The sequence below is a fragment of the Copidosoma floridanum genome, unplaced genomic scaffold (assembly GCF_036245765.1).
Source record: "Copidosoma floridanum isolate Cflo_tuat_1 unplaced genomic scaffold, Cflo_Japanese_pri ptg000025l, whole genome shotgun sequence".
NCBI classification, from domain to species: domain Eukaryota; kingdom Metazoa; phylum Arthropoda; class Insecta; order Hymenoptera; family Encyrtidae; genus Copidosoma; species Copidosoma floridanum.
In genome coordinates, this window is record NW_028321902.1 from 8,284,631 (window position 1) to 8,307,437 (window position 22,807).

General features: G+C 36.2%; 2 protein-coding genes across 4 annotated transcripts; both read left to right on the plus strand.

Annotated features, from left to right (window-relative positions):
- The first annotated feature begins 5,837 nt into the window (after positions 1–5,837).
- On the plus strand, positions 5,838–14,540 carry LOC106643139 (F-BAR domain only protein 2). 3 transcript variants are annotated; one of them, XM_014358141.2, is made up of 14 exons: positions 5,838–6,032; positions 6,705–7,016; positions 7,284–7,541; positions 7,646–7,841; positions 7,916–8,239; positions 8,815–8,925; positions 9,442–9,492; positions 11,495–11,594; positions 11,993–12,257; positions 12,342–12,588; positions 12,670–13,138; positions 13,264–13,480; positions 13,586–13,934; positions 14,019–14,540. In XM_014358141.2, the coding sequence occupies exons 1-14, from the start codon at positions 6,003–6,005 to the stop codon at positions 14,087–14,089; spliced, it is 3,000 nt and encodes a 999-aa protein (XP_014213627.2). In that variant the 5' UTR covers positions 5,838–6,002; the 3' UTR covers positions 14,090–14,540. The 3 variants fall into 3 exon arrangements, with proteins under 3 accessions (XP_014213627.2, XP_089451297.1, XP_014213629.2); XM_089595171.1 differs by lacking the exon at positions 9,442–9,492; XM_014358143.2 differs by lacking the exons at positions 8,815–8,925; positions 9,442–9,492 and having other exon boundaries at positions 7,916–8,041.
- A 2,538-nt stretch (positions 14,541–17,078) lies between these two features.
- On the plus strand, positions 17,079–21,538 carry LOC106643152 (sodium-independent sulfate anion transporter). The gene is made up of 9 exons (XM_014358169.2): positions 17,079–17,105; positions 19,097–19,312; positions 19,386–19,581; positions 19,661–19,881; positions 19,957–20,190; positions 20,261–20,594; positions 20,659–20,885; positions 20,979–21,318; positions 21,384–21,538. Exons 2-9 carry the CDS (start codon positions 19,124–19,126, stop codon positions 21,536–21,538), a joined length of 1,896 nt encoding a protein of 631 aa, XP_014213655.1. The 5' UTR covers positions 17,079–17,105; positions 19,097–19,123.
- The last annotated feature ends 1,269 nt before the right edge of the window (positions 21,539–22,807 follow it).

A 22,807-nucleotide genomic window follows, 5' to 3' on the forward strand; every position in this document is an offset into this window, starting at 1 on the left:
CCGTTTGAACGTCACACGAGGGTCGTACAATGGTTGTACGCAGGCACACGCGCGCGACTACGCTCGCCGACCATGTAAATACGCAGAGGCACTACTTTTCGGCTGAAAGTGAAAGAAAAACAACAAATAATGGTCACAACGGTAATGACGATCCACGAGAACAGGTGGAGTAGACTTGTCGAGGAGGATGTAATTAATATATATATAAATATATTACACGAGATACAGAGAGAGAGAGAGAGAGGACACGAGTTGGCGGTGTTGCCGCCAGTAGTTGACGTCTGATGTGTCCTCGCCTCTCTGCTCTACTGCTCGTCTGACCGACGCCAACGGACAGCAAGTACATGTATAGTCATAGTTGCGGCAAACACCAGGTCGATAGTCCGCACTCGCTCCCTTCCTCCACCCTTATAGATAGGTATAGCTAGCTTTTCCTTCTTATATACGTGTGTGCGTCTCTTTATAAATATATTCTGTTCTGTTTTGTTTATCTTTATCTCTATATTGTATATACCGATCCTGTACATCTACAACTACTATATAGCGATAGTTATAGTATCGTACCATGTGTGCATATATACATATACATTTTACACGTGATAAAAAGTAGGGATCTAACTCTCTCTCGGGGTAAGCAATGGAATAACGTGGATTGTGGCTTTTTGTGTCCCTATTTTTTTACATACGTAGATATGCATCATCCCGTGATGCAACCCCCATCCGCGTGAATCAGTAAGGGAGAAAGAAAGTTTGAATTTGAATACATTCAGTCCATTGGAAAAAAACAAAACTTTGACCAACACCTTCGCTCCCATGTTCTTTTATTGCGAATTAATTAAGATATAATATGATTGGACACTAGTTTGGTGAAAAAAAAAAAAAAATCTATATTCACCTAATAAATTAATCGCAGTGCCTTGAGTAAGTGTACGTGTGGGTGGTGATTCCTAGGATCATTACGCCTTGCGATAAATGATAAATTAAAAAAAAACACATTGGTCAAGCCCAATTACTTTGTCCCCACAATAGAGAGTCGATAATCAAATTATTTACGAAAGGTCATAATTTGTCAAATGATATGTTGTACTTATACGTACACCCAATGTTTGTGAACCATCGATCTCTTAATCTTGAGTACCACATACTTATGTGTACTAACATGTAGTTCTTGAGGGAATGAAAAAACGAAGACAAGGTCAAAATATTCGTGAGGGCCAGCTGGGTGATCCAAGTAAAACCTTACCCGACAGTATTGCCTCTGACACACTGAAATCTCTACCATATAAATATATATAAATATGCCTATGCAGAGAGCGATTATTCGTATAAGATCCTGCTGAATCAGCTGTGTCATTTTTTAACTGTAAGAAAAAAAAAAAAAAAAAAAAAAAAAAGTGTACGCGTGGCATCGACCCACTCCCTTTTTCCGATCAATAATAAAAAGGTAGGTAGGAGGGTATATACATAGGTACTCATATAATCGGGGTAAGAAACATATAGTATATTGTACACACCTACAAGTGTATATATAGGTGCAGCCGTTAAAAGAGGCAGGCTTCGCGGCTACATTATTTTTAAGGCATGCTCAGCTGATCGATTACATATTGCCTTGGACACTGCACGAGGTACAAAAAAAAAAAAAACAGAGAAAAAAGTTGTGACTTGTGCGTGAAATTTAAGTGACGCCTCGATAATACACTTATTATATCGTAATGTTAGAAAATCAGAGAGAAAAAGAGTGCGTTTTTGCGCGTGAGCGAGTGAACGTAGCTGTATATATATGCATATAACATACGTGCAAATAGTTTTCAGTGCTTGCGCAGAGGTGAGGAGTGAAGAGGGAGAGCTTCGCGGTCTGTGAACTCGGCATGTATAGTCATTGTACCTACCATATTTTTATAATACCCATTTAATTTGCACTCCCCCCTCGATACAAGTATACATATAGGTATATATACGTATCGAGTGCGTCTCATCCCGGGCGCACGTCGCTCTCATCGTCTACACAATCTTATATTTTCATGAAAATCTTAACAACTATAATGACAGCGGTTATTAAATAAAAAAAAAATAAAAAAGTAATGACAATAATAATAAAAATGAGTAATGTAACACATGACGTACAGGTGCAAGTTGCGTGCTGTAATAAATGTGACATAATCTATACGTATATGTGTAAGCAACGAAAAAAGTTTTTTTATTTATTATTATTATTATTATTATTTTTTTTTTTGTCATTAAGTATAAAGCCTCACCGAGTGACTCCTGGACGGTCTGCGATGCTTGAGCGATGACGACCTGCGCTTGCGACCGTTTATCGGTTTTTCCTTACTCGGCGTACCACCGCTACAATGGTTCGACTTGTTCGCTGGCATGCCTGCAGCAGCTGATGATGCCTCTAGAACAACTGACCGACCAACAGCATCGGACAAGTACAAGCAGCAGGCAGCTAGGTGTTTATTATATATGTATCCACTTGACACAGTCTCTTTCTCTCTCTCACCTGAGCCAGCTCCTGTTGCTCTGCTTTCCAAAACTTTTATTGTCCCAGCGGTCCTGAGCGCTAGGTCACAAACTGATATTATTGATAGGGGGTGCTGTGCAAATTCCACGAGGTTTTAAAAAGCCAGTGGTTGTTTTTTTTCTTTTTTTATTATTTCTTATAATGGTGACAAGAAAATTAATCATACGAGCATTTACAAGATTAATTTTTTTTTTTTTCCGGAAAAGATATAACAGAGCGGAGATCTCCTTTTGTTTCTTGGTTGGATTTTAATGTGTCTTAGTGCTTTATTAGAAGTTTATTTTAGTCCTGATCCCGAGGCTTTCTGGCGGCCGATGAGACAAGATCTACAAAATAGTAATAATAAACTTTCTTCCACTAATTAAATAAATTTAATTCAACGAAAGCATGAGAAATAAAAAAAAAAAAAAGTGTAAATTTGGTACGTTGGGTGCGAAAATACAGTATAGAGGCTCCACGAACTTTCCCTTCCTCTTTACAACGTTTCGATCAACGGGATGGTGGTTGTTTATTAATTTATCTTAGACTAAGGGCGTTGCACTCTGAGACCGATAATGGTCCACGAACCTACGAACCTACGAAAATTATAACAAGATTAAACCGAACAGCCAAGCTTAAATCACTATAAATGTTAATTATAATTTTTATTATAGTATGAAATTTTTAATATTACTCGCACCCATTGTAAAAGTGTACTAATCGAAAAGCAATCGAGATATGAATCAAATACTAGCCCATTCATTTGAAATATGTAAAACACTTGCAATTTGAAAAAAGAAAAACTTGACATGTATATAGAATAATTATCAAACCTTACCTATAACTCAATTAACGGATTTTGTATACCAGTACCTACACTTGCGTACATTTTTAGATAGTAGAGAAATTAGAGAAATGTTAAACGTCTACGAAGTATTAATATGAATAAATCTTTTGTTACGTCGAATATTATTCAGTTTGTATATAGCCAACATATTTTAGAAAAGAAGAAAAAAATATTTTTGCAACCTTCCACTATTATTGTAAACGAGGGAAGAGCGCTAACATAGGCCCCACGTGGTGGTGGGGCGGTCGGGCAGCTACTCATCAGAACGAAAGAGGGTCAGTCGGTGACTCCAGTCAAAGTTGGAATAAAGTCCGCTATACACACACATACTAGTACGCTCTTCCCTCGCTTGTTTTTAATAAAAGGCCAGGTTTAATTGATCAATCGTTTTTTCCTTGCGAATATCCCGAGACTCCGAACCCCCCCCCCCCACAATTCGAATACCACGTAATGGCACTGATAAAATGAAAAAATTGTACCAATCATAGGTGTCTTTAATCTATACGAGGAAGGAAAACTTTTATGAGATTTCCTGAATTAATCCACGAGATTTCTTGCTCGTGAGAGTGATTGTTAAAAAAGAAATCCTCTAGAGTAAGTGATTCCTTGGACACATGAGCAAGATACCTTGCAGAAATTTTTCGAAGAGCTATTGGAACAAATGCACGCCATGGTGGGAAAAACAATAGAAATATCATGAACGTATGATTAATTAAGTTAGCGATCGTGTCGATAAATAACTGCGAATAATCCTAATCAAGGCATTCATCCGGTGCTGTCTGAATAAAAACAAAAATAAGAATGTATATATTTAGAACCCAACAATCTTCGCTTTTGAGCGAGAGGTTTTTCGAATCTCCGTCAATTCAGCGCGAAAAGTCAACTATTAATGGTCTTTTGTGTGTAAAATGAGACAAGAACTGTTCATTCACTAAAGTTAATCTGTACTTTCAAAATTTAAATAATATTGTAATTTCTACAAATTTGAGAAAAAAAAAAAAAAAATAAATTTCTTAAAATACGTTTCTGGTCATGTGTTTTTGACAAGCGGCTTTATTGGTATTTAAAATTTTGAAGTTCGCATCAGATTTAATTCATGTACCACTATCCATGTACAGTTAAAAAAGTATTCTTAAACCATACTTCGAAAACGTTAGTATCACTTTTTCACAACATGTCACGTTGTTACGCGACATCTTTCAAGAAGGAATCCGAGCTTTACTTATACAAATGGAAGTCAAACAGTAAATTAAGAAATCACTATTCTTTGACTTATTAGTTAACTAAAAGTTAACTATGTACCTTATTATCAATTACTACAAATTGCCGATTCAGGAAAATTCCCCTTAACTAAACAAATAATAAGTTTATGTCGATTTCTTTCAATCTGCACAAATGGTATTTTACAAGCTATAGGCTTCCGCTAAAAAAAGTTCATGCGTATGAAATAACTTGTATACATTGTTAGAAAACTTACAATTGTAAATTTTTTTTAAATCATCATCAGCCGTTAAAAAAGTTGATAAAAATGTTTAGTACTAAAACGATGCATTTATTGTAGTGTGCATATACTTGTTTTTTTTTATTAATGGGTAAAAGTACTTATTTATTACCAAATGTCCATCAATTATGAAAAATGAAAAATCTTGTACACAACTCTTTCCTTCGTGCGGCACAATTGTAGGTACAGTGGAGGCTATTTAATTCGTTGAGCGGGAAGTATAAAATTGACCAATGAAAGAGGTTATGTGATCGAATCAGCCAATGGGAATTAAATGTTTGAATTTCCAGCTCAACGAATAAAACGGCCTCCACTGTACCTATTTAGAACCATGGGACTGGATACCTAATAGATAATTTTGGACAACGCTACTAGCGCCATATTCTCCATTACCATTAACATGAGGTGGTGGTCTTGTAAAGCTTGGACCGGAGACTCCAGCATCCAATTGTTTCGAACTCAAATATCTATACCTATACTTACTTACTCTGTCAATTCTCTCATCTTTCGTCAGCAATTTTATTCAACCAAGTACTTATACTTAATCAGTCGACCAGTCTCGTGTCTCGTTTTGCCTGTCATATAACTATATATAGCATGTTAATATAAGTATATCATCGATTTAGCAGTGCATTTGTGTACGAAGTACGAAGATCTGCCGCAGTAGGAAACAGTGCGGGCAATGGCAATGATGGGCAGTGAGCAAGGGGGTTAGGGGGCTCCTGGTCCATGTAAAAGTGCACACGTATATACAATACATATAGAAAGAAAGTACAGTAGGTTATAGGTAGGTAGAACATGTGTGTAGACTGTAGGACTAAACTGACTAAAGGCAGGCGAAAAAGAGAAGAGAACGTTGAATGAGTGGCAGCAGGCTGCAGCGGGAAACCAAAAACGGTGACGCCCGAGAAGCTGAGAAGTCAACAATTACGACGACGACGACGAGGACGTCAACAACAACAACAACAACAAAAACGACGAAGAGTTTGACAACTACCCAACAGCTCGCTGCTGTATGCCTATACTTATAATACCTGGAGGTTACATGCATCATCAACACAGCGATAGCAGTTGAAAATTACAAAAAACCAAAGATGGTTTGAGGGAGCGTCTGAGCGCGTATTCATTACGCGCACGACTTGCTGTACATCATGACCGTCGACTTTGCTGATTGCTTCTGGGTGAGTTAGTTTTTTTTTCTTTCATTACGTACCCACTTAATTGAGTTTTGCTTGTTTTCCTAAGTTTCACACAAAGTTGACTTTATCAAACTTGCATTTCCATTTGGGGTGCTGTGAGCCACCGACAGAGTCTCGCATATCCCAGACAGCCACCTTCTACGCGTGCTCTTTTTTTTTCCAGTACTTGAATCATTGAGTACTTGTTTATGTACCATGTCATCGTCAATCGTTTATGTAAGGCCTGGATGTGCTTGTGCTTTGATTTTTAACTAATAAACTGATTTGCTTGTTATCCTCCTACATTTTTTAAATCTTTTGGGTATTTTTCATGAGAAAACAAAAGTTATTGATGCATGTAATTGAGCCTATACTTGAGCATCAGCCTCTCTGATGATTGTTTGACTCTCTCTCTCTCTCTTCCTCCCTCTTCAAGATAGGTACACATGATCAAGTCGATTGCCTATACATGTAATGCACAATTGACCAATTGGCAACCAAAGCCTACACCATACACCAGGGATCAAGCAGCCTACAGTGTTTTTCAATTCTTTTCCCTCCAGTCTTTAATTCGTGCACCTTTGACACATTCTACGACTTTCAGGACATATTTGAATCAATAAACATGGTTCGCTGTACTACGTAGCTGTCTATAAAGTCTGTATATAATTTTAGGGTGATAAGAACAATGGATTCTTCGTACTATATAGTAACATGAAACATGGAGTTGTGGCTAGTAAGGAGTTGGCAGATTTTCTTAGAGAACGCTCAGTTATTGAGGAGAACAATTATAAGCTGCTCAGTAAAGTTGCCAAGCAAGCCAGTAACAGTAACAGTACTCAGGGAACATTTGCACCAGTTTGGGCTGCACTACGAGGAGCAGCTGAAAAATTGGCTGGTTTGCATTTGCAGTTGGCCCAAAAAGTATCAGAACTGATAAAAGACGTATCCAAATATTCTGATGAACTTCACAAAAAGCACAAAGCTGTGAGTAACAAACTTTTATAAATTTTATTTCAATATCCGAAAGAAATGTCCTGATTTAAAAAAAATTTTGTACACACTTTTTTCTCCTTCAACTCTGCTTGTCATTGATACTAGCACAATCTGTGACAAACTTATCTGCATCCGCCCACTGTTTAATTAGACTATACTTCTCTGGAAATATCACCAAACACAAAAGATAACATTTGATTTCTTTTTTTTTACTTTACACGTATATTATGAAAAAAAAACTTTTTTTTCACTTTATAGGTAAAGGAAGAGGAATCTTCAACGTTAGAAGTTGTTCAGAGTATACAGAGTATTACTATTATTCTTCAAAAATCCAAGGATACATGGATGCAAAGAGGATCCGAATTGGAAAAATTAAAAAAAGATAATGCAAGCCAAAAGGAATTGGAAAAAGCTGAAATAAAATTTAAAAAGGCCCAAGATGAGTATAAAACATTGGTAGAAAAGTATACCGTAATACGAAATGACTTTGAAACAAAAATGACTCAGGCTTGTAAGGTGATCAGTTTACTTTTATCATTAGTATATTAAAATATAATTACAATGTAAGCGTGATTTTAAAAGTTTACCTTTCGATTAATACGGTTGTTTGTTATTTTTAGAGATTTCAAGATGTAGAAGAGTCGCACTTGAGAAATATGAAGGAATTTTTAAATACTTATGCCGATGTTCTACAGTCGAATCATGAGCAAGTTGGAAAAATACATATAGATTTTAAGAGACAATGCTTAGATATGACGGTAGATAAATTGTTGGAGCAGTTTGTTCAAAGTAAATACACAGGGTTTGAAAAGCCAGGTAAATATTAACACATGGCTTTATACAGCAATTTTTAATGTGTCCATTTTTATTTAAAGGAAATTGTTTTTTAGCTGTAGCAGAGTATGATGAGTCTTTGGCGAACTTACAAGAGTTGGTAAGCCAATCGAGTCAAGAAAAAAACAGCGACGTTCCAAAAGAGTCATCAAAGGGCGCGAATGGCGAGACTGGTGTAGCGGGTAACTCTCAGCTGACTTTGAAAAAAAGTCAAGGGGTTAAGCGGGAGGGTTTTCTAACTATCAGGGACAAATCAAAATTACATGATAAGGATAAGGAGAACCAGAGCGAGAGAAATAATGAGTGTGTTCAGGCTCAGCAAACTAAAACCTCACGTCGTACCACTTCGTTGCTCAACCTTTTCATGTCCAACTCCCAGGGTAGGTTATTCAATTTCAAGTGCTTCGAGTAATTAATATTTATCAAGTATCTGTTCTTTACAATTATACATGTATATATTTTAATGAACGATTTGATATTACAGTCGCTATTTAAATCAAATTAACTGTTTTTTCAAAATTTTTATCTACTGCTTGGAATTTTTTTTTTTTTCATTACCATAAAATCGCTACTTTAAATATCACTTTATCGTGGCACGTGAACACATATCGCAATATTGTGATGCATCACAAAATCTCGACATCGCTTATTGTGTTTGTTATCTAGCTTTCGCGTAGCATTAATTTAACGTTGGTGGAGGTCGATAAAAATGAATGATTAAGGAAAAAAAAAAAAAAAAAAAACCAGAAAAATCAGTGGCTTGTAAAAAAAGTCGACAAAAAGTTTTTCCGAGTAACAACTTTCAAAAAAAAATTGTCGAAAAAATCAGTAATTCTTTGGAAGGATAAAAAAACGAACAAACAAACCTGATACATATGGATACAATAGAGAGAAAAAAAAAAAAAAAAAAAAAAAAAAGGAATCAAGAGACACAGGCAAATAAGTGTTGTTTCAGAGAGGCAAAAGCAAGCAGGCTCTGGCTCGGCTCCTGTCACTCCTCAGGGAAATTTGTCTCCTGACGTTCCGACTCCCAGCATCTCCAGGAACCCTCTCAGAGGATCTAAATGTAACTGCTTACATGTTTCACTAGCACTATCGTCATGCAACAAATTACTTACGCAACTTGAATCATTTTATTGAATTTGCTTCTCACTTGTATACTTATGTGCCTCTTTGTTTGGGAGAACTAACGCTTTTTTCTTCTACACATTCATTCTCTCTTTTTCTTTTTCACACCCATGGTAAACGTATACACTTATTTCACTATTTATTAACATGCTACATAACATTGTTTCTTGTCTGCATCCATTTTACTCGACATTTATTTGTCTGCATAGTTGTCAATTCAGAACTGAAGTTTTGTTTGAGTTGAAGAAAAAAGTATATGCATGATTATATTGTATCTACCTAAAATTTGGCAATAGTTTTGTACTAAAAATATTTATTATACGATCATGCATACATTTTTTCTTAAATAGTAGAAAAATTAGGAAAAGTAATATCTTATACATTTATGACTTGAAGGCCCTTGCTCTGGATAATTTAAAATCGAAATTGACGATGTGTTTCTCTTGCATTCCAGTGGTTACGAATTTCGTAATACCGCCGTTGTACACTCTTGTAGAAAATCAACGTAGGTATATATTATTAACCAAAGCATTTTATCAATGGATTCGTTTATTTACAAATTAAGGGTGTATCTAACTGCCACGTAGTTGTTTTAGAAATTTATGCTAGTCTTCTCCTTGTTGTAGAAAATAAAATAACTACTTTGAAATAGACCTTTGTTCTATAAGTCTTGGAACACGGGTAACGAGACGTTTGCTATATTTTTTTTTTAGAAAAATGTTCATACTAGAAAAGTCTAAGGCCACGATCTCTTATATCTTTTTATCATCAACTATAACTTTATAGGTAAATTATGCTTTGGCGCTTTTTGCATTGCAAATTGTTTTTCTAACAATATATTAAGTATTTCTATAATGGGAAGCGTTTCATTAGGATATATGTTGAATTACAAAAAAAAATGTAACAGTTCTCTTTTATATGACAATACATAATCATTCAAAGTACTTTTAATCACACGAAAAAATATGTTTATGCCGCTATAGTGGATTCTAGTTCTTTGAGTCACTTCTCAAACGTTTGTCTCTACATAAATAATTGATACTCTTAGAAAAAAATTAAAATTATTTGTAGAATTTTTGTTTCACGCTCACATTTATTCTGTTCATCTTTTTCTTTTTTTTTTTTTTTTTTTTTTATCAATTATTATTTCAAACATTTATTACATTAATTTTTCAAACACTTTTATATGAATGTGACGTGTAAAATGTAATGGAATAGTACATTACATCCTTAGGATCCGGTTGTTGTACGTTTGTACCCGAGTCACGTACATTGGTTTTTTTTACCGGGAGAGAAAAGTGTAATTTTGCACCTTGTGGGCACACTTTGCGCCCTAGGTAAGAAAAATTAATTAATCAAAGGGAGCTGGAATCGAAAAAAAAAGTAAACAAAATAAATATTGATGCACAAGCAAAGAAGTGGCTACTGACGGAGCCTGAGGTGAGCTTACAAATACTATTTCTCTTGAAAAAAAGACACTGCTGCGAGTAAAAACAAAAAAAAAAAAAAAAAAAAAAAAAAAAAAAAAAAAAAAAAAACGCACAGTCGGCTCGAGTTTTCCTTCCCTCTCGTTCATTTATTTTCCAAGTGCTAACTTGACGCACTCACGAAACACCTGACAATGAGTCCAGCCATTCTAATAGCGTAATGTGAGTCTTTTGACGACTTGAGTTTCCTTCCCATTCCTCCAAACACAGTTATACATGTCATGAATACGGTTTTTTTTCTATTTAATGAAATTATGAGACACTTATAGCTTGAAGAAAAAAAAAGTTTGTGTACATGAAATTGCAAAGCAGAGCATTGAAATTGTTAGAAAAACAATTTTTTAGGCTAAAAAGATAAATTTGTGTTATTGCTCATTTTTGGTGGAGGGTCCAGGGAACTGTTTTCTTTTTCTGTCTTTTTTTTTTTTTTTTTCTTTTTTTTCAAAACTTTACTTTAATAGTACGCTCGTATAAGCTATGTTCTATATTCTGTATTATACTTATCTTACTGTTGCAAAATATGTATTGCTTGTTCATTCTGCACCTTAACTAATATGTATTTATAAATATTACAAAAGTACCAGTTTATTGAATAATCATTGTCATTGCTGATGATAACAGTTTGAAGAAAAGTTGAATAGAGAGAGAAAATTTCGCATCAATTTATTTTTTATAAATATTTTTCACGAGTACTTACATAGCATAGAGCCAAAATATATGTGCAAGGTTTATTATGCATAGACGTGCACAAATTTTTATTTAACGTTACGTATTAGTTGATTCACATTGCGCTAAAAGATGCTCACTTGGAAAGTAAATAAATAAAAAAAATCAAGTTTCGTAGCTTTAGTCGTAGTAATCCATAGTTGCTGCAATTATCAAGCAGTTGAAGCCTCATGAGCTGCTTGGTAAATGAATAAAAAAAGTGTAAATTTTTTAAGTAAAGTATTATTCAATTATTTAGATATGTAAGGATAAAAAATAAGTATTAAAGTAAAATGAAAATTTTTATATTCATAGGGTTCCTAAGAAGCAGGCGAGAGAAGCGCAAAGAAAAGAAAGCAAAGAAAAAAAAAGATTCCGTGGAAACGGCCAGCAACAAGGAAGACAAGTCCGATCTGTCAGTATACTTGAAATCAGTATGACGCAATTATTCTACAGTCCCTTTTTTCCCCTTCAACTTATTTCCGATTTTTACGTCCAACAAATACACTGTCATATTATAAACACAAGTTGTTACTTATAGTAGCTAATAACGTATGGTATTCGAGTTAATTGACCGGCTGTAAATGTTAACATGTTATCTAAAGCAAAGACTTTAAAAGGCGACAATTAAAACCTGTATTCTTCACTTTAAAATAGAAAACTTTACCAAGTTCATAACGTATTTTTTTTTTTTTTTTTTTTGTTTTTTTTGTTTTTTTTTTTTTAATTTGTAAAATTAGTAGACGATTAAAAAAAAATTCAAAATCCAAGAGTTTGAAAATGATTTGTTTTTACTTTCATGTGGTGACATAGAGAAGAGAAAGATCAGGATAGCCGAAAGTCAGGGACACCAACTCCAGAAGTTGACGAGGATGGTTACTGTATCAAGCCCAAGTCTGATCCTTGGGAGAACGAGAAGGGATTCTACTCGAGTTCGGACACAGACTCGGATGACGAGAGAGATCGCAAAATCAGAGTTGAAATCAAGCCTTTAAGTAATGGTAGTGCGCCGATGAGTGCGAGCGTCGACGAGCTCCGTGCGACCGTAGGGAATCTTTCACTCTCCCCGGCTCCTACGGTAATCTTTCATCGTTTAATAATCTATCGTCTTCCTGGCATATGAATTTGTACGTGTTTATTATAATAAAGTGTTTTAATTTAGGGAAGACGAGGCTCAAGCACCGATTCAGATCCTAATATGAAGCGTTCGCAGTCAGTTTCTCAGCAGTTGAGCGTCAAACCTAGCTCGGACCTACTCAATTTTTTCAATCCAAGCAGTACACCGTCGAGTGCCTCGACGCCCACGGGTAGTCATCCCTATGCTCCTTTGCAAAGTCCGCCCGCAATATCCTCGTCGCCCATCCCTACGATGCCACCTCCGCCACAGTCTGCACCACCCAAATTTCCAGGTAAGTTTTTTTATTAGCTCTGACGTGCACATGATAACAATATTAGTAGGTTCAAATTTTTTTTTTTTTTTTTTTTGGCAGAAGGTGATCTATTCTCCGAACTGAACGACGCGACTCCGGCTCTACCTCCTAAACAGTCAACGACCTCGATGAGCTCGATCGCGATACCTCGGCCACCTTCACGACGAGGTGACACGATACGTGGAAGAATGTCACCGGCGACCATATCGCGGGCGGACAGCGTAGCCAGTCTAGAGTTTCGTACTGCCGGTGTAGGCGTGGGCTCGTCTAGAGGCCCATCGCCGCTAACTATAGGTCTTGCCGATACAATACCCCTGGCTGTAGCCTTTCATGAAATAATCCACTCGTACTTCAGAGGCAGTGACGAGGCGCGCTGCCAGATAAAGCTTCTCGGTGATATGATGCTGTCCTTCCCTGCTGGCATAGTTGCTGTACTGGCCAACAATCCCAGCCCAGCAAAACTCACCTTTCGGCTGAAAAATAGTAATAGACTTGAAAAATTGGTCCCCAACAGTCAACTGATTAGCATGTGAGTTTCCCCATGCCTAAATTAACTAATCAAATGCTTTATGTGCCTCCTCTTTCTCCTTTTACTGTTATTATTGTCATAAAATTTTGTTTCACATTTTTTAATGGTTTTGTTAATACAAGCAGGGATGTGACTCAAGCGACAGCTGACAGTACATTTTTTGAATTTAACATGAGTGCCTTAACTGCATTGCTGCGACGACAAGCTGAACAAAATCCGGCCGCTTCCTATTTTAACGTGGATATTCTTAAGTATCAGATCAAGGGAAAAGAGGGTGCTAGCTCTTGCCCCTTCCAGCTGGTCGCTTACTGGAAGTGTAACGTTACTCACACTGATCTTAAGGTATTTTTTTTAATTTTTTTTTTTTTTACCTTTTTTAACAGCCTAAAATATAAATTCATAGAGTTAATTTGAACAATAAGAGCTAAGCCTGATAATTAATTTCAGGTCGATTATAAATATAATAGTCGAGCTATGGCGATTCCATCACCATTACTGAACATACAGGTGTCAGTACCGATTGACGGTGGCTTCAAAACCGTTCAAAGTAAACCCAATGCACAGTGGTTGCCCGACACAAATCGGCTGATTTGGAAGTTCACCGAATTATCGCAGCACACAGAAGGAGCAGGTGTTGGATCGCTTAAAGCTCGAGTGGAACTGTCTCGAGGTCCTGGTAACCAGCAGACTATTTTTACGTCATTCAATTGCGAGGGAACAACCTTGTCTGGAGTTGAGTTTGATTTGGCTGGCCCTGGGTATCGAGTTAGTTTGATAAAAAAAAGATTCGTTTCTGGTAATTATATTATTAATTTTTTAATAATGTGTTCACTTGATTCAAAAAGTAAAACTAGTTTGTTCTTTTATTTTCTTACCACAGGAAAATATTTATGTGATGGAGACGTCGATTTACGAACTCGTTATGCAGCTCCACCATCAAATGTTGAATAAATTTCCGTAGACTTTGTACATAATTTTTTCATATTAAAGAAAAAATTATTTTATTACTATTAAAAAATTCATAATAAGCTTTGTCATTTCTTTTTAAAAACTTTCTAAAACGTTATGTGATACTCTAAGCGAGTATAATTAAGTGTTAAATTCTTTTTTACACTCTAAATATTATGAGGACATCCTGTTCCGACATAGTGTCGCTAGATTAATTATCAAATTTGTGACTGAAATTATAAAGGTCATTCTTAAAGGATCTTGGAATTCATTTGTAAAAATGTATATTATGCAGAATAATTAGTTTTTGACATTCGTTACAAAAAAATGAAAATTAGCAAATTTTTTTAAATCTGTACATCATGTTTATATAAACTTAAAGTGCCTGTCAATAATATTTTATCTTTAGTGCAAAATTAATTAAAATAAATACAAACGTTTAATTAAAAATAAATAGATTCTAAATTATTTCATTAACCTTATACTTTTATGAAAATGTTTATAGAATAATTGCTGATAAATGTTTTTTTTTAGTGTGTTTTAAAAATTTTTAGGAAGAAAGGAAGAAACAATTTAAATACATGTTTTTTTTTTTTAATGAATATGTAATTTGTATTAATACACAAGAAAAGCAATATACAAAGAATCACACCGAATTGAGTCGACTAACAAATTTTTAAACATAAAAAATTCAAATTTAAAAATACAATAAAAACAACAGGTATCAAACTCAACAATTACATAAAACGTGTATTAGTAGAAAAATAATACACATAGCTGAATATACTTTTGGAAAGAATATTTCCACGAAACTTGTAAGAAAAAATAGGAAAAGGTTCGTAAAACAGATTTTTTTACGATTTTCAATGTAAAAAAAAAATATCTGAAACAAACACAAAACGGTATGGAATATGTACTGCTTGGAAAAACAAAAAAAAGCTTTTTGAGTTCCAATCGGTCCATAACTTTTTACAAAAAAAAAAAAAAAAAAAAAAAAAACTATTTAAAAAAGGCCATTTTCTTTAAGAAAATTTAACTTTAATAGAAATAGAAATAGAAATTTGTGAAAAAATTTTCGTACGTTTTTCCACAATTTGCAAAAACGTAAAAAACAGTTATTTTACGAAAACGGCAGAGAAGACGCCATAAACGGTTCAAACTCAATTTTTTTAAATGGTATGTATTCTACAGGTGTTCCTCTGCAGTACAATAATCGAATCATTTCTGTTTTTTTTTTTTCATAAAGTTATGGACTTATTGGGATTTTTTTCGAGCATTATTTCATCCTATTTTTTGTTTCCTTTTTTTATAAAATTTTGTTTAAAAATTACATACAGCTTTATTTGGTACCTTCAACATGCACATTAATTATTGTCGCAAATTGAGTAAATAGTTAATTTTGGAAAATAATTAATTGTTAATAAGAATAAATTAAATAATAGATCTACTACCGAAAAGAACCTTTATCTCATTCCTATGGAGGCTCATAGGCTGTTCTGACTGTGAACGCAGCCTTAGACTCCAAAGTCAAGCAATCGATGCCCATACATTATAGAGTCCCATACAACAATTTGTACTAATTATACATGCGTATTCGCTGTAAAGATGGAATTAAACATTTATTTTTTGCGCGAGTGTGTTTTGGTCGGATTTTATCCAGACTTAAAAGTCGTAAAATCGTGCGCTTATAAAATATTTTAATCTTAAATTAAAAATATCAACTGAATGCGTTGGCTAATCGTTATTTCATGGAATTCGGTCGAAAGTCCATCAGTATGTTATAAAATTGAAATTTCCCGTGTTTATTGCTATTATTTAGATAGAATGAAGTTTTCGAGTGCTGGTGTTATTCTGTAATAACAAGATATTTAAAACTTTGTCCATCGATCTTAGGTATTTTTAATTATCGTTAATATTGTTGTGCTTGGTGCTCCAAAGTGCAGTACACATGTGTATTTATTTACATTAGGCGATTTCTTCAATTTATTTATACCAGTAGAGTTTCTCTCTAGTGCATAATATAAATTATTCAAGATTATTACATCTGTACGAGAATCAGCAGATGGACCGAGTATCGGAAAAGATTAGAAGCAAATTTTTTTTTTTTTTTTCATTCAATGAATCCTTACGTTATTTAGGCGTGTAGGCATGTAACTGTATACATGTATATACAATGTACAATGTGCTTTTTTTGTGTGCACGTATACAGATGTATAAATATTTTTACACACACGCGCGTAGATGCCGAGTCGCAGTACTCTCGCAGTGCATGGTCGGCTTGTCCTGCATTCATAAATATACTACAGAGTATAGTACTAGATGGAAATAAAGGTTTGTTGACCTTTTAGGTTAGATACCTAAGTAAATACGCGTCAAATTTTTTTTAGTTTCACGCGAATTCGAGTGCCTTTCATTTTGTTTAGTAAAATAACCGAAAAAACAGCTAATCTTTCGAACGAAAAAATTAGCTTGTGTATAGATATTGACAATACATAGTGTTAATTTGCAAAAAAAAATTTTTATATATGAATCATTTAATTTAATCTAGTGGATTTAAAAAGTCCCCTTGAGGCAGTTTCAAATAACATTTACACAAGTTTCGTTAAACGCATCGGAAGGTTGACTATTTTCTTGTGTACTATTGGCATCAGAATTTCTCCTTTAAACAGTAAGTCAATTTGTAACCGCGTGACCTAATTACCCGAATCACGAATAGCCATCGTAAAAGCGTGTTATTTCAAGGATTACATTATTGTATTCTAAGCTTCAAAGCTAAATTTTTAACTAATGCTTGTTTCATGTACGAATAAGCATATAAAAAAAACTGTTAAGTATTTTATATTGTAATTTTTTTTTACAATTTTTACGTAAGTGATACAGACGATGAAAAAAAAACAGCTCGCAGGGTCTTGGAACTAATATTGGAAAATAAGAAAAATTCGGCTTAAGCAATTACGTGACTAGTGCAACAATCAGGACACGACACACCTCTCTAATGTGCAGTTAAACGGAATATATTGTATGTATACCATACTATAATTAAATCTTTTGTTATACAAAGAGGTGTGCGCGTATTTTTCGCGCTGCTATGGGATTCGATTTTTGCAAGTCTCTATTAAATTTTTATTTTTTTTTGGTAGTTTCTACAAACTTATGGAGTCGCAGTTGTGTGCACAGCTAAACGTTGATTCATTTTTTGAAGAAAAAAAACGAAGGGAAGCTTTTTTTAATAGTAAACTGTCTATTTGTATTAATGATTCATTTTTTTATGAAAAAAAAAAAAAAAAAAAACAACAAACAGTAGCTTTTTTAAGAATATTTCATCTGTTTGTATTTTAGTTGATAAATACATCAACGACGAAGCTATAATAACAAACATGGATTTTCGCTGTCGAAAGTGTGTGATATATTAGTAGATCATCTCACACTAAATTACAAGTACAAAATATAACAGCTACATGACTAAAACATTTGAAATCAACTCGAAGTGAAAATTACCTGCTTTATATTTTTACATTTTATAAACATTCCATAAACTATCTAAAGTTTTTGTAAAAAAAAGGCTCAGCTAGCAAAATTCGTCAAGTATAACCATATACAATTTCAAGTGCTTAAAAAGTGCAAGAAAAATTTTAATATGTACACTTGAACGTAAAAAGTGTAAAATTTCGGAGAATAACTCTTTCCAAATATACTAATACTGAAAATTGGGCTTTCCGAAAGTGTAAAATCTAATTTTTACGAACGTTAGAATTAATAATGCTTATCTGTTTTGAGTGAATTTAATGAAAAATGTATGTTTCTTGTTACCTCATCATCAACCTGATAGTTTTTGTATATAATTATTTAAAATGTATATTTTTTAAGCCTTAAAAATTTAATTCCGAAAAACTGTGATGTCAATAATTAAAAACGGCATTAGTTATAGTTATTTAGGAAAGCGACAATTTTAAAATAGTGTAAAAAGCAAAATATGTTGGATAAAATCTGATACTGATGTTTACATGTTAGTGTTTGAATCACGATGAAAACTACTTCACAACCAAATGTATCATTGCAGATGTATGTTTTTGATGGTTACAAATATCGATCATATAAAGTCAATAACGATTAATTTTAACGGTAATAGTAAAATCGATTTTGATCCCACGTAAGTACCATATTAGTCACTATACAAGCATTTTTCGGTGATACTTGGATCGTAAGATTTGATGGCAAAGTATTGACATAATTTGAGTTCCATCAACCCTTTGATTTTATATTTATTAAAAAAAAAGAGTACACTATTTTTTGACGGTTCATGAAGGTTTGAGGTATTTTCGTGACATTGTCTAGCCATGACGGTTTATATCGGCCACGTGTATAAAATTTATACCTGCCACCACATGGCCTAACGGATAATGATCAAAAAGTTGAACGAAAAAAATTCATACACCAAAAATTGGGGATGATTTTTCGAAAAGAAAACAATGCCCATATAATTGAATCGTAAAATTACCGCTATTTTAGTTCCGAGTATCAATAACATACCAAACTTCATGAAAATAACACCTCGAATCTGCACAAATTATAAGAAGGTTTCTCAACTTTCGCGAGATGGACAGCAGTTATTTTATTTATTTTTGCCTCATAGGTACCCCAGCTCATAATCTAATAAGCGTACAGAGGGTGCACATTATTTTTCGATAAACGATATGTAGAGTTGCAGTACGTGCTTATCTGTATGTACCTATATCGGCGTGACGCGGTATGGCCAATCGATTTTTTTCGAGGATGATTTTCAGCCTGCGATAACCCAACGGACCTTACAGTCCAATAAAGGCCTGCGACGGATCAATTTCGATTGACCCAACCGGACTTTTTCCAAACAGATCACCGGGAACCTTTGAAACTTTTTTGTAACCGACGTCAAAAACCCACAAAGCACATTTTGATTCACTTTTTGATTTTGACTGTAGTTGCAAGAGAAGCATAGGAAACAATAACACATTTGTATATGATCTCACGTAGGGCAACGATCTCGAAACGGCATCAACAATGAGGGACCCGAGCAAAGGTGGGGGCTACTTGAGCCGCATCCTCCGGCGCCGGTTGCCGATCTTGGCGTGGCTGCCCGCCTACGACTCGGACAAACTCGTCAGCGACGCCATAGCAGGGATCACGGTGGGCCTGACCGTCATGCCCCAAGGCCTCGCCTACGCCACTCTAGCCGGCCTCGAACCCCAAGTACGACATTTTCCACATCCAGGTACATTCATCCAACCGATCTTGGCCGTACATACTTTGCTTTGTCTCGCAGTACGGACTGTACTCGGCTTTCATCGGCGCCCTCATATACGCCATCCTCGGCTCCTGCAAGGACATAACCATCGGACCCACGGCTCTCATGTCCCTCATGACCCACCAGTACGTCCAGAGCAGGGGCGTCGACTTTGCCATACTACTGGCCTTCCTCACGGGCTGCATGCAACTCCTCATGGCCGCGCTCCATCTAGGTGAGTCCCAGCCTATATATCTATAAGCTCATTGTTCCCCAATGACCCAACGAGTGAACAACAACCCCCCCCCCCAAAGGCGTGCTCGTGGACTTTATCTCGATACCGGTGACGGTGGGCTTCACCTCGGCCACCTCCGTCATTATCGTGGCGTCCCAGCTCAAGGGCCTGCTCGGGCTGCGGATCTCCCCCAACGGCTTCGTCGACACGCTTCGGCAGGTCTTGAGGAACATCCACAAAACCAGTCCCTGGGACGCCGGCATGAGCCTCAGCTGCATAATCGTGCTCTTGCTGTTTCGAGTGAGTACATAGAGTATAACTACTGTGTACGTGAACGGTTGCATGATATAATCATCGATGGGTGGGGATCGGTAGCGGCTCAAGGACTTGAGGTTCGGGGAAAAGGGGGCCAAGAAGCCGACGAAGCGCCAGAGGATCCTGACGAAAGCCCTTTGGCTCGTTTCTACGGCCCGCAACGCCATGGTCGTCGTTGCCTGTTCGACCATTGCTTACGCGCTCGAGAGCTCCAGCTCAAAGTCGCCCTTCGTGCTCACCGGTCCGGTCAGGCCGGGCTTGCCTTCCTTCGACTTTCCGCCTTTTTCCACGCAGGCAAGTGTTTCAATTGTATACGCGATGACAATAAAATACATGCGCTCATTGCCCACGAAAACACACGCAGGTGAACAACCGTACGTTGGGCTTCACGGACATGTGCGCCGAGCTGGGGCCGTCGATCGTCCTGGTGCCGATAATCGGGGTCCTGGGCAACGTAGCGATCGCCAAAGCGTTCGCGAGTGGCAATAGAGTCGACGCCACGCAAGAGCTGATAACCCTCGGCGTTTGCAACGTTATCGGCTCGTGCGCCAGCTCGATGCCCGTGACCGGTAGTTTCAGTCGATCCGCCGTCAATCACGCCAGCGGCGTCAAAACCCCCATGGGCGGCCTCTACACCGGCTTGCTGATACTCATGGCTCTCACGCTGCTCACGCCGTACTTCTACTTCATACCCAAAGGTCCGCTGATCGACCGGTTGACAATGGCGACGATAACGATTAATCAACTGTCGACGATTTTCAGCCTCCCTGGCAGCCGTGATCATCTGCGCCGTGATTTACATGATCGAGTACGAGGTCGTGAAACTCATGTGGAGGTCGAGCAAGAAGGACCTCATCCCGACCTTCGCCACCTTCCTCTTGTGCCTCGTGATCGGCGTCGAGTACGGAATCGTCGCCGGCGTCGGTATCAATCTCGTGCTCTTACTCTACCCGTCGGCCCGACCGCAGGTCCACGTGGAAAAGTACTTTGTAAGTTCAACAAGATTATGACTAAACGGTTGAAGAAAAAAAGTAAACGTGAGATAAAAGGACATTTTTTTTTTATGTACTATATTGTCCTAGACGGATGCAGGTGCCGAGTACCTACTGGTGACCCCGGGGAATAGTCTGTACTTTCCCGCGGTGGACTTTATCAAACGATCCGTGGGCAACGCCGGCATCACCGAGGGCTCGTGCCAAATACCGGTGGTGGTGGATTGCCGATACGTTTTGGGAGCCGATTTCACGGCCGCCAAGGGAATAGCCAGCCTGATAAACGAGTTCAACGGCCGCAAGCAGGGACTTTACTTTTACAATCCCAGGTCTGACGTCGTGGCCGTGCTCAAGGGCGCTTGCGGCGAGGACTTTCAGCACGTGTCCACCCAGGATGAGCTCTCGTATCTCTTGATGCACAGCACCAGAGGTTGATTGCTATTTTGTCATTTGCGCGTGAATTACTCAATATTCATACAATCTTGTGACTTGTAGAAAAACCATCCCACCACCAGCAGATGTTCGAATCTCACAGGGATAGGCTGGAGCCGCTGATCGGTAATCCGGAATTGACTCACCGTAGCGTACACGCATCCAGCTACGAGCTCAACGAAGTGAAGACTACGCTCCTGCACGCGAGTGGGAGCTGATAAGCTCGAGGATCGGCGAGCTAAATGAAAAAGTTGGCTAACTTGGATTGGAAGATCTGCCAAGCGAATTTTATTTCTCGTCCGCGTTTATCATAAGACTGTTAAAAACAACGGAATACTTTTTCTTGACAAGGAAATGTTTCTGGAGCACTGTAACGTGTAAATATTGGATGAACCAATCGTTATAATCATTTCCAAGTGTAGAGTGTAACCTGCGATGAAACGTAAAACTTTTTGATGCATATTATACATGTTAACTGATCCTTTTGCGAACAATACATTATTTTTTGTTTCCCAGCCATTTTTAACAATACCTACGAAACAAAATTTGTACTTAAGAAGAATCAAAAAATTTTTTTTTCAATTTGGTACGTGTGTTGTGTGAATCAGTGGCAGCCGAAAATTCTGTCACTTTGAAATTTGACGCGGCAAAGGTGAAGTGGACACTTGAATTGAATTGTATTTCGTATTCTAGAAACGCTGAATCTATTGAATAATTTTTTTACAATTTTAAGTTTAAATATTGTTATTAGCAATATCGTTTCAAGTACGTGATCCTTGTCGCGGTAAAATAAGTGGTCATTCCGGAATCCCAAATGTGTACAGTGCATATATGCATTGAAAATTTATAGATAATATGCAATTTTTTAAATTAAAAGTTTCGAAATTGTCTAGGGTAAAAGAAACAAATTCGGAATGTTGAAAAATTTTGCCTTACTCATCAAAGTATTAAATTTTCATAAAACAACTCATACATCTTAAATAATTGATCAATTTATTACTAAACTTTAAACATTATTGTTTTACTTTAATAATGACAAAGTGCAATTTTTAATAAAATCAACATTAAGTTTACTTTGCCAAGTATTAATAATATGAAGGAAAAAATATGAAAATGAAGATGGAAAAAATTTATGTATTATATGTATGATTATCGAATTATAATTTATTTTTATGATATAAATAAACTTACACACACGTGAATTATAGTAAATTCAATTCATTAATACTCTTTTATATATACGTATCGACAGCATAGTATCGATACATTACTTTGCATAAAATAAAATAAAACGAAAAATATTAAAACAATATGTGTAAACATTATTTTTCAATGTAATACGAAAATATGATAATAAATGTAAGATAAAATTTTCAAAATGGCTTAATGTCAATAACTCTCTGATGCACAATAAAATGAACACTTTACCACGTAAACTCGTATATTTTCGTATAACGTAGCAAACAACGCGCACGTGTTTTTTCAAA